This window comes from Trichechus manatus, unplaced genomic scaffold (genome assembly GCF_000243295.1).
Source record: "Trichechus manatus latirostris isolate Lorelei unplaced genomic scaffold, TriManLat1.0 scaffold00087, whole genome shotgun sequence".
NCBI lineage: Eukaryota > Metazoa > Chordata > Mammalia > Sirenia > Trichechidae > Trichechus > Trichechus manatus.
The window spans coordinates 9,055,675-9,068,196 of NW_004444023.1; the positions used below are offsets into that span (position 1 = coordinate 9,055,675).

The 12,522-nt window shown below is 41.8% G+C and overlaps 1 protein-coding gene across 2 annotated transcripts in view; it reads left to right on the forward strand.

Moving 5' to 3' along the window:
- Positions 1-2,712: 2,712 nt before the first annotated feature.
- Positions 2,713-12,522, forward strand: part of LOC101354853 (zinc finger protein 665) — a 24,690-nt gene continuing 14,880 nt past the window's right edge. The window contains exons 1-3 of one of the 2 annotated variants that reach the window (XM_023736383.1): positions 2,713-2,737; positions 4,816-4,937; positions 6,334-6,460. In XM_023736383.1, the coding sequence (XP_023592151.1) occupies positions 4,923-4,937; positions 6,334-6,460 (142 nt within the window). In that variant the 5' untranslated portion in view covers positions 2,713-2,737; positions 4,816-4,922. Of the gene's footprint in view, positions 2,738-4,796; positions 4,938-6,333; positions 6,461-12,522 lie in introns of those variants that run through there. The other variant, XM_012557144.2, reaches the window with a different exon arrangement.

A 12,522-nucleotide genomic window follows, 5' to 3' on the forward strand; every position in this document is an offset into this window, starting at 1 on the left:
CCAAAAAAAAAAGAAAGAAATCTGTTGCTGTCAAGTTGATTCTGACTCATGGTGACCTCATGTGTTGCTGAATAGGACTGAGCTCCGCAGGATTTTCTTGGCTGTAATCTTTATGGCATCAGATTGCCAGGCTTTTCTTCCATGGCACTGCTGGGTGGGTTGCAACTGCCAACATTTCCATTAGCAATTGAGTGCAAACCATTAGCACCACCAGGGACCTATATATTTATATAGATATATGAGAATATATCTATTTAGATAGATACAGAATATCCAGTAGAGAGATTCTAAACTGAACCATATGCATAGAAGAAACAGAGAAGTCTATACAAGATTTTCTCACAAAAAGCACCAGATGCATAAGGTTTCACCATGACATTCTTCCAGTCTTTCAAGTACCAGATCAAGCAATGCTGCTTACATTACTTAAGAGGATTAAAGAAAATCTTCCAACTAATTTTTGAGAGTGAAACCAAAAATCTTCCAAAGATTAGGTCAAATATAATATTACAGACAAGTCTCACATATTAATAGAGATGAAAATACTAAACATGAGAAATATTGCAACAACACATTAAAATATTTCATGGCCAGGTTCAAGTTATATGAGGAATGCAATCATGGTTCAATATTATAAAATCCATTAAGTGTTAATTAATTAAATTTATAGAGTAAGAAGAAAGTCGTGTGAACATGTTCATACATGAAAAAAATGCTATTTGACAAAAATCTACAGGTTATAAAGCAATCTCTGGGGAATTGGTGTACACTTCCTTAACTGGATGCAACATGTATCACTGAGCCTTTAAGCTGTCATGTTACTTACAGGAAAACACTCGATTGAGTCCCACTAAAGCCAGAAAGAACATGAGTTGATTTCAAATCTCTAGTGTTGTGCTGGAAGAATTAGTCAAGGTAATTAAAATAAGGAGAGTGAGAGTGGACAACCTTGCAATCCTAGGAGGAAAGCATTAAGTCTTCACCATTAGGTATTATTTTAGCTGTTGGTTTCGTTTTAGATTCCCTTTATCGCTTGGGATGTTCCTTCGTATTTCTAGTTTGCTGAGTTGTTTTTTTTTTTTTATTTTAATTAGCAGATGTTGAGCTTTTTAAAGAACTTTTCCTGTATCCTTTGAGATCATCGTATGGCTTTGCTTTTTTTTTTTTTTTTTTGACATCTCCCAATTTCATTGTGAATATTATCAGTTTTTAAATGTTGAACCAGCCTAGCATTTCCAAAATAAACCCCACTTGGATATAGTGTATCATCCAACTTACACATTACTGGATTTGGTGTGCTTGTATTTTGAGGTTTGCATTTATGCCCATGAAGGTGTGGCATTTTCTTGTCAAATTTTTGTCTAGTTTTGGTATCAGGACCTCACAGTGGCTTAGAAGAGGAAGTGAAAATGGTTGCTGCTCTTCTATTTTCTGGAAAGGTTTTTCTGGAAGAGTTTCTTTCTTTGGTAAATTCACCAGGGAAGACATCTACCCTGAAGTTTTCTTTATTGGGAAGTTTTTAACCATGAGTTCTATGTATATAATACATATAGGCCTATCCAGGTTACTATTTATTTGTGAGTCAGTGTTGTTTTGAAGGAATTAGTTCCATTTCATATGTTGTTAGGTGCCGTTGAGTCGGTTCCAACTCACAGCGACCCTATGTACCAAAGAATGAATCACTGTCCGGTCCTGCAACGTCCTCACAATCGCTGTTATGCTTGAGCCATTGTTGCAGCCACTGTGTCAGTCCATCTCGTTGAGGATCTTCCTCTTTTTCACTGACCCTGTTCTTTACCAAGCATGATGTCCTTCTCCAGGGACTGATCCTTCCTGATAACATGTCCAAAGTACGTGAGACATAGTCTCACCATCCTTGCTTCTAAAGAGCATTTTGGTTGTACTTCTTCCAAGACAGATTTGTTTGCTCTTTTAGCAGTCCATGATATATTCAATATTCTTCACCAGCATCACAAGAAATTCATAATTTCATTTAAGTTGTCCATTTTATGAGCATGAAGTACAGCAAAACCTGTGAGAGCTGGAACTCAATGGAACTTCCTTGTTTTTCCGGGGAAGTTCTCAGGCTTTGCAGGGTGCAGTTTTACCACTTTCCTATCGCTCGTTTTAGTGGAAAATATTTGAGGTTTCCTTCTCTGACAGGTTTCTGCCTTACACAGGTTTTCTAGCTTTCACAGGTTTTAATGTAGTTCATAATATTCTTCTTATTCTTTTAATGTATATGAGTCTGTAGCATCCAACAACAGTGGCCTACATAACTCTAATCTTTTACCTCAATTTATCTGAAACATTAAGTTAAAATAGAGGGCACCTGTGAAAATAATGTGCATTTTGCAATTGTTTATGTAATGTTCTATAAATGTTAATCAGATTTAGGAAGTTGATAGTATTTGAAGATCTATGTCTTTATTGTTCCTGTTTTGTTTGTTTTGTCTAGTTCTATCAACTGCTGAGAGAGGAGTAGTAAAATCGCTTGTCTTTTGGAAAACAAAACAAAACAAAAAAATAGTCAGACGGCAGCCCTGTTTCACAGGACACAAACTAATTCAAACTGTTCAAACCAAAAAACAGGGACGCCTTAAGGGTAAGGAAGAGGGAAGCTCAGGTCCCGCCCAGACCCCGCCTACCTTGTCCACGCCCCGCCCCTTGCCGGGTGCACCGGCGCAGTTTCGTACAGACCCGGAAGCGGATTGCGCGGTGGGAAGGTCACAGGGAGGTGAGTGAATTTCCGTTTTTCTGGTTTAAATCTGGCCTTCGCGGTCCCCGTCTTCCACACCCAGCCCGGGGGGTGGCTCCTGACGCTAAAGTCTCCGTACCTGCCCTTCCCACTCCCGGAGATCCCCGCGTGGCCAGGAGACGTTCTGAACCCTTGTCGCTTAGCCACCGGCCGGGGATCCGCGTCCGTTTAGGTGTAAAATCGCGCTGAGGCGGGTCCCTGCCCCGGCTTTTCTGCCCTCAGGTCGTGCAGACGCCGCCTGTCGCGTCATTTTCCTGCTTAAAACGCTTCCCTGACCCCCGTCCGTCTGCGCCGGGTCCAGTCCTCACCGGGAGAGTCTCTGGCGACATTCCCGCTCCTCCTCCCTCAGTGTCGCCCATGGAGGGCAACGTAGGCCGCCCGTCCTCTCCTGGTCCTGGAACTCTGAGACACCACCTCTCTCCCGAGACCCCGTCCTCGCGTTTTCCTCAGGCTAGGTGCCGCTGCTCCGCCGGCCTCACCTTCGCAGTCACGGCTTCCTCCTTGACCTCAGTGTCGGGAGAGGTGTTCTGTGACACCTCATGTTCTTCTGTCCCTAGTCCTACCCCTGGAAGATGTGCTCTTCCCGGGCAGCGGGCATCTCATTCCATCCCAGTGCACGTGTGGGCGAAGGGATCGAGAGAAACTGAGAGCAGTAGCGAGAGAAATAGAAATACTAAGAGGAAGACTGAGAGCCATAAACAGATGGCAGAATAGAGGCTGGGGGAGGGACTTGCTAAGAGACGCGAAGAGTGAAAAAAATAAGCAGAGAAAGCAGAGCAAAAATGTAGAGAAAAGGGGGATCTCTAGAGAGTGAAGGCAAGTTGTATCTGTTTTAATTTTCTCTCTCCTCCCTGATCACTTCTCAGTTTCCTCCTCTGGTTTCTCCTGAACCGCCTGGTCTCTCAACTTGGGTAACACCCAGGGCACTGCGGTCCGTGAACCTCTTCTCTTCTCTGTCTACACTCACGGCCTTTCCCTATCATCTCACTGCTTTAAACACCTTGACATCTCCCAATTTCACCTCTCCAGCCAGACCTCTCCCCACATCTCCAGACTCGTGTCTAGCTGGCTCCTCGAAATCTCTGCTGGGGCCTCTCACGGGCATCTCCACCTTCAAATGTGCGAAAAATGACTTCCAAATTCCCCCAAACGTGTCCACCTGCACTTGTCAAAGGCTCAGTTAAGGGCGACTCCAAGCTTCCTGGGGCTCAGGTGAACATCTTGGTATGTTTTTAAAATAAACAAGATAATTCATTATTTCTAAGTGTTTCTAAGAGAAAAGATGGTTTAAAGACCCGGGACCCCTCTGATTTCATTTATCTCCTCATACACCTGCTCCAGCCATCCTGGTCCCTCACATGCAGCTGTAAACACCCTTCCTCCCTCAGCTCTTTGTTCTGATATCACCTTGTCAGGACTTTTCTGACACCCCATTTAATAGTCCAGCCACACCCTCACCCCACCTCTGGCCCGTAACGCCTGATCTGAATGTTTCTCTCTGTTCCTGCCCCCTTCCTCTGTCTGGATCCAGGTGACAGCTCAGCCCCAGGGGAGAGCAGAGCCACAGGTAACAGGTGTGCTGAGCTTGCCTCTTCTGAGCGGTCTAAGCCCTGGCTCCACAGTGATTACTGAGACATTTTGCAAACACCTTGCTTATGCCCTCTCCCCAGAGATCCCTCTCAAATAGTTAGGGTGGAGCCCATCCTCTAGGATGTTTAAACACCCCAGGTGATTCTAATCTGCATCCAACATTGAGCACAGGCTCTGGGTCATCCATTTCTGAGGGCTGAGACCAGCCCCCTTTCCAAGGGGAGGAGAAGGGACTCTGCTGTGCATGGGTTGTGGTGTCAGGGCCCGGTCTGTGACCTGAAGAGGAAGGTCAGTCCAGCCCAGATTGCCCTGCTGCGGCAGAGTGTGGGCTTCACCAGGAGGGGAGGGTGGTAAACTCACCTGTTGTTCTCTGTGTAGGAGGTTACTGTCCCTCCTGGGGCAGTGGGCAGTAGGGCCCATCCCTTCCCCATGGTTTTGTCCTCCCTGTGTGTGTGGTTATGGCACAGGTGCTGATTCTAAGAATTTGACAGCATATTTTCAACACTCAAGATTGATTTCTCAAGACTGATCTTGCCTGAGAAAGAAGCCCGAAGTGGAAAGAAACGCCTCCAGAATGGCTCTTTCCCAGGTAACAGTCATATTCCCATTTGGTAGCTCTATCCTCTCCTTCCTGAAATGCTGTCCTGAGAATTTGCTCATCTCCTCTGACCCTGACATGTCCTGCCTAACAGGTTCACTTGCACTCACCCTGGGCCTGACCTCAGTCCCCTCTCACCTCCACACAGATTCCATCTCATCATGACCCAGGGACATGGGACTTGTAAAGAGGCTCCATTTGGAGAGCATCCTAGGAAGGGCTTCACACCAGGCCTGGGTGGCACACATGAAGTGGGCCCTATGGGGGCAGTGAGGGTGGGAAGCAGGGAGGGTTTAGGGGCCTCTGTATGCCCTGTCAGCTCTCTGTTTACCAGTCTGGAAGAAACTGCACATTTATGTGCCAAATTGATGTGCGGGAGCAGCTGGAAAATTCTAGAGAAGGAGACTAATTAAGGGAAGTCCTGCTGTGCCTGATTTTATAATATACTCAAAGCTAAGTAAGTTAAGAAGTGTTTTTGGTGCAAAAATGTAAATCATTTGTAATTAAGTAGAAAGTTCAGAAACAGCAGTGATAATGTTTTATTCCATAATTGGTTTTAAAATATGGACTCGACCTAAATGTCTAACACATGTTAATGAGTTAATAGTAGTAAGAGTAGTAACTCATTACGTGTGTGCGTGTGTGTGCATATATAGTGGCCTTCTATCCAGTTCCATGCTGTTGGCCTTGAACGTGTTTCAAGTTTTCTCAATTAGGAAACTCTTTGTCAACATACTTTTAATGCTATATCAGTTTCTTAACTGTTGGATTTTTATCTGGGTTCAGGTGCTGGCTCTGCCATTTATTAGCTGTTTGACCTGAGGTGAGATTTTTAGAGTGTCTGTGACACAGTGGTCTCTTCTGTAACATGAGAACACGTCTGTCCCTAATGGGCTGTTATGTCATTATATTAGTTAATACATATGAAGCATTTCAATTAATGCCTAGTACATAGGAAAAGTTTAAAAACTTATTCCTTGCTGTTATGGTCATTATTGAACAATATTTAGATTCTGACCTTTCTTTGAAGCCACAGTGGACTTTGTCATCCCTGAAGAGATCACTCCTGCTCTGGCTCATCTAGAAATTGAATATTACTTGGTGTGTAGTACATAGACAACCCTTTGTTAAATATTTTTTATTTGTATATTTCTTTTATAATCCACAGAAATGTGACTTAGCAGATTTTATATTCTCTGATGGAAAAGTATAATACAACAAAATTAGGGAAAAAAAATTAGGGACATATAATTTGTTCAAAGTTCTTACTTGTGGATCCATCAGGACACTACAGTCTAATCACTAGTTAATACCTTTCTGCTCTCATTTTGTGTGAAGATAAGAACTCTCCCCATGTCCACTTGGTGAGATGTGTTTTTCATTACAGGCACTGTTGACATTCAGGGATGTGGCCATAGAATTCTCTCAGGAGGAGTGGGAATGCCTGGACACTACTCAGAGGGCTTTGTACAGGGACGTGATGTTGGAGAACTACAGGAACCTGGTCTCTCTTGGTGAGGATAATATCCCTACGGAAGTCGGGATCTGCCCTTGTATATCTTTGCAGTTTCCCTTGTGAGGGTCTTGGGAGCTGCTGCCTTACCTAGCATAATTTCAGATCCCTGCTGTTAAGGCAGAGATTGAAGTTGATTCAGAAATGAAAAGCTTCATAATGTGTCATCTGGACTTTAACCTTCCTTTCTTCTGATGATCTGCCCACTTCACTATAGATCAGTGGTGGTTCCAGAACTTGAGTACGCACAAAACCTTATGGCCAACTTTTAAAATACTGATTCTCTGGTTTTACCCCTATGCTTTTGATACACTAGTTCTTGGAAGAGAGATATCTGCGTATTTTAAAAATGCTTAAGCATTCAAAAGGCGGCAGGCACTGCAGATATTTGTGATCCATCTATAACGTCCTCTCAGCCAAACAAAGAGCTGGTGTTGTATTCTGGAAAAGCCACGACACATCATGTACCTTTTTTAATATAAGCAGGAATCTCTCTTTCTCAGTGGAATATTACTTCCATTTGGAGCAAGGGAAAGAATCTTGGACTATGGAAACTGAAGTGAAAATAGCAGAAAAACCAGGTGGGTGGGACTGTATCAAAGGTGTGAACACAGGTTTAAGAGTTCAGATGGGAAAGCCGCACAATTAAATATTGTTTAGGGAACTTCGCAAATGTGAGACGGCTGTGGAAAAACAAAAGTTTCTTTCTTGGGAGCTCTCAAAGAAAATTTTTCGTTCCCTGGACTTACCACTCTGTTCTTTACACGTGGAAATGTTCATTCTTCTACTCTCCAGTGGTGCTCTAGCTCATGCAGAGACAAAGGCAAAGTCTTTGTCAGGACCTACAATACTCTGTTATCTGCCCTCTATGACTTCTTGGGTACATTAACCATGAGGGGCATAGGGAAGGCTGTTTATATAGGGTCCTCTTTCTCCCTTGGTCTCTCCTTCTATACTCAGTTCTCAGTCCACACAGATCAGAGCCAAAGTCTCCCTAGTCCCCCTAGTCCTAGCCAAAGGCCTTCTCCAGTTTCCATTCCTTTTTATGTCCTTGGAGACCTTCTCAGGAGATGAGAAAACATTAGCTACTCTTCCATTGCATCTGGGCCCCCAGGAAACTGCATGGGACTGTCTCGAGCCTTCTCTTGCCTGTTCCTACACCTCAGCCATTTCTTCAGTTTGTCTTTTGAGACACCTCAAGACATTGTGTAGCAGGGAAATGGTGGGAACTTTTTCTTTTTTTGTTTTTTGAGATAGAAAAGTGCTAATTTATGCTAATACTGCTCTGGTAAGTATGGGACCAGATAGTAGAACAAGCATACAGTGAAGGATTTTTTGTGTGTGTGCTTTGGGTGAAAGTTTACAGCTCAAGTTAGTTTCTCATACAAACATTTATACACACATTGTTATGTGACCCTAGTTGCTATCCCTACAATGTGACCACACATTCCTCATTTCCACCCTGGATTTCCCGTGCCCATTCAGCCAGCTCCTATCCCTTTCTGCCTTCTCATCTCACCTTCAGACAGGAGCTGCCCATTTCGTCTTGTGTATCTGCTTGAACTAGGAAGCACACTCTTTACAAATATCATTTTATGTCTTCTACTCCAGTCTATTCTTTTTCTGAAGAGTTGGCTTCAGGAATAGTTTTAGTTCTGGATTAACAGAGTCTGGGGGCCATGTCTTCTGGGGTTCCTCCAGTCTCAGTCACACCATTAAGTCTGGTCTTTTTAGTAGAATTTGACTTCTGCATGCCACTTTTCTCCTGTGCCGTCAGGGACTCTCTGTTTGGTTCCCTGTCAGGGCGGTCATTGGTGGTACCTGGGCACCATCTAGTTCTTCTGGTCTCAGGCTGATGGAGTCTCTGGTTTATGTGGCCCCTTTTGTCTCTTGGACTAATATTTTCCTGTGCCTTTGGTGTTCTTCATTCTTCTTTGCTCCAGGTGTGTTGGGACCAATTGAAGCATCTTAGATGGCCACTCGCTAGCTTTTAAGACCCCAGATGCCACTCACCAAAGCAGGATGCAGAACATTTTCTTAACAAACTTTGTTATGCCAGTTGACCTAGATGTCCCCTGAAACCATGGTCCCCAGACCCCTGCCCCTGCTACACTGTCCCTCAAAGTGTTTGGTTGTATTCAGTAAACTTCTTAGCTTTTGGTTTAGTCCAGTGGTGCTGACTTCCCCTGTAGTGTGTGTTGTCCTTCCCTTCACCTAAGATAATTCTTGTCTACTATCTAGTTAGTGAATTCCCTTCTCTGTCCCTCCCCACCCTCATAACCATCAAAGAATGTTTTCTTCTGTGTTTAAACCTTTTCTTGAGCTCTTATAATAGGGGTCTCATACAATATTTGTCCTTTTGCAGTTGACTAATTTCACTTAGCATAATGCCTTCCAGATTCCTCCATATTATGTTTCACGGATTCATCGTTGTTCTTTAGCATTGCATAGTATTCCATTGTGTGAATATACCATAATTTGTTTATTCATCTGTTGATGGGCACCTAGGTTGTTTCCATCTTTTTGCTATTGTGAACAGTGCTGCAGTGAACATGGGTGTGCATATATCTGTTCATGTGACAGCTCTTATTTCTCTAGGATATATTCCAAGGAGTGGGATTGTTGGATTGTCTGGTACTTCTAGCTTTTTAAGGAAGTGCCAAATCGATTTCCGGAGTAGTTATGACATTTTACATTCCCACCCGCAGTGTATAAGTATTCCAGTCTCTTCACAACCTCTCCAACATTTATTATTTTGTGTGTTTTGAATTAATGCTAGCCTTGTTGGGGTGAGATGGTATCTCATTGTAGTTTTGATCTGCATTTCTCTAATGGCTAATAATCATGAGCATTTCCTCATGCGTCTGTTAGCTGCCTGAATGTCTTCTTTGGAGAAGTGCCTGTTCATATCCTTTGCCCGTGTTTTAATTGGGTTATGTGACTTCTTGTTGTTGAGGTTTTGCAGTATCTTGTAGATTTTAGAGATTAGATGGTGATTGGATTTGTCATAGCCAAAATGTTTTCCCAGTCTGTAGATTGTCCTTTTACTCTTCTGGTGAAGTCTTTTGATGAGCGTAAGTCTTTGATTTTTAGGAGCTCCCCGTTATCTAGTTTGTCTTCTGGTATTTGTGCATTGTTACTTATGGTTTGTATTCTGTTTATGCCATGCATTAGGGCTCCTGGCATTTCCCTATTTTTTCTTCCATGATCTTTACCATTTTAGATTTTATATTTAGGTCTTTGATCCATTTTGAATTAGTTATGGTGCATGGTGTGAGATATGGGTCTTGTTTCATTTTCTTGCAGATGGATATCCAGTTATGCCAGCACCATTTGTTAAAGAGATTGTCTTTTCCCCAATTAACGAACTTTGGGCCTTTGTCAATTATCAGCTGCTCGTAGGTAGATGAATTTATGTCTGGATTCTCAATTCTGTTCCATTGGTCTATGTATCTGTTGTTGTACCAGACCAGGCTGTTTTGATTACCGTGGCAGTATAACAGGTTCTAAAATTAGGCAGTGTGAGGCCTCCCACTTTGTTCTTCTTCAGTAATGCTTTACTTATCCAGGGCCTCTTCCATATCCATCTGAAGTTAGTGATTTGTTTCTCCATCTCGTTGAAAAATGCCACTGGAATTTGGATTGAGATTGCATTGTATCTGTGGATCACTTTGAGTAGAATTGACGTTTTCACAATGTTGAGTCTTCCTATCCATGAGCAAGGTATGTTTTTCCACTTATGGAGGTCTCTTTTGGTTTCTTGCAGTAGTGTCTTGTAATTTTCTTTATATAGGTCTTTATGTCTCTGGTTAGATTTATTCGTAAGTATTTTATCTTCTTGAGGGCTATTATAAATGGTATTGATTTGGTGATTTCCTCTTCGAAGTTCTCTTTATTCGTGTAGAGGAATCCAACAGATTTTTGTATGTTATCTTGTATCCTGATGCTTTGTGGAAATCTATTAGTTCCGGTAGTTTTCTTGTGGATTTTTTGGGGGTTTCTGTGTATAAGATCATATTGTCTGCAAATGGAGATACCTTCACTACCTCCTTACCAATTTTGATACGCTTTTTCTAGCCTAACTGCTCTGGCTAGGACCTCCAGCACAATGTTGAATAAGAGTGGTGATAAAGGGCATCCTTGTCTGGTTTCCGTTCTCAAGGGAAATGCTTTCAGACTTTCTCCATTTAGTATGATGTTGACTGTTGGCTTTGTATAAATGCTATTTATTATGTTGAGGAATTTCCCTTCTGTTCCTAGTTTGCTGAGAAGTTTTCTCTTGAATGGGTGTTGGACTTTGTCAAATGCCTTTTCTGTATCAATTGGTAAGATCATCTGGTTCTTGTTTTTTGTTTTATTTATGTGATTGATTACATTGATTGTTTTTCTAATATTGAACCATCCCTGCATAAGTGGTATGCATCCAAGTTGGTCATGGTGAATTATTTTTTTGATATGTTGTTGAATTCTATTGGCTAGAACTTCGTTGAGGATTTTTGCGTCTATGTTCATGATATTGGTCTATAATTTTCTTTTTTTGTGGTGTCTTTACCTGTTTTGGTATCAGGGTTACGCTGGCTTCATAGAATGAATTTGGGAGTATTCTATCCCTTTCTATGCTCTGAAATACCTTTAGTTGTAGTGGTGTTAACTCTTCTCTGAAAGTTTGGTAGAATTCTCCAGTGAAGCCGTCAGGGCCAAGGCTTTTTTTTTTGTTCAGAGTTTTTTAATTACCTTTTCTCTTGTTTTGTTATAGGTTTATTTAGTTGTTCTACCTCTGTTTGTGTTAGTTTAGGTAGGTAGTGTGTTTCTGGAAATTTGTCCATTTCCTCTAGGTTTTCAATTTTTTTGGAGTACAATTTTTCATAGTATTCTGTTATTCTTTTAATTTCAGTTGGGTCTGTTGTGATATCGCCCATTGTCTTAGTCATCTAGTGCTGCTGTAACAGAAATACCACAAGTGTATGGCTTTAACAAAGAGAAATTTATTTCCTCACAGTCTAGTAGGCTACAAGTCCAAATTCAGGGCATCAGCTCCAGGAGAAGGCTTTCTGTCTCTGTCAGAAGGAAGGTCCTTGTGATACATCAGTGTTCCCTTGGTCTGGGAGCATCTCAGCACAGGAACCTCAGGTCCAAAGGATGTGCTGTGCTCCTGGCACTGCTTTCTTAGTGGTATAAGGTTCCTATAACTCTCTGCTTGCTTCCCTCTTTTATATCTCAAAATAGATTGGCTTACGACCCTATCTGATCTTGTAGACCTCATCAGTATGTAACTAATCCATCTTATTATGTCATAGTGATAGGATTTACAACACATACAGAAATCACCTCATATTACAAAATGCCAATCATACAATACTGGGAATCATGACCTAGCCAAGTTGACAGATATTTTGGGGGACACAGTTCAATCCATGGCACCCATCTCATTTCTTATTTTAGTTATTTGCTTCCTCTCCTGTTTTTGTTTTGTCAGTTTGGCCAGTGGTTTATTGATTTTGTCAGTCTTTTCAAAGAACCAGCTTTTGGTCTTGTTAACTCTTTCAGTTGTTTTTCTACTCTACATTTCATTTAATTCTGTTCTAATTCTTATTATTTCCTTTCTCAAGGTGCCCGAGGGCTTCTTTTGCTACTCACATTCTACTTGTTTGAGTTGTAGGGTTAATGTTTTGATTTTGGCCCTTTCTTCTTTTTGGACGTGTGCATTTATTGCTATAAATTGACCTCTGAGCACTGCTTTTGCTGTGTCCCAAACATTCCGGTAGGATATGTTTTCATTCTTATTTGATTTTGTGAATTTCTTTATTCTGTCCTTAATTTTTTCGATAACCCAGTAGTTTTTGAGCAAGGTGTTGTTCAGTTTCCATGTATTTGATTTTTTTTCCTTACTTTTTCTGTTATTGATTTCTACTTTTATGTCTTTATGGTCAGAGAAGATGCTTTGTAATATTTCAATGCTTTGGATTCTGTTAAGGCTTGCTTTATGTCCTAGTATGTGGTCTATTCTGGAGAATGTTCCATGTGTGTTGGAAAAGAGTGTATACTTGGCTGCTGTTGGGTGGA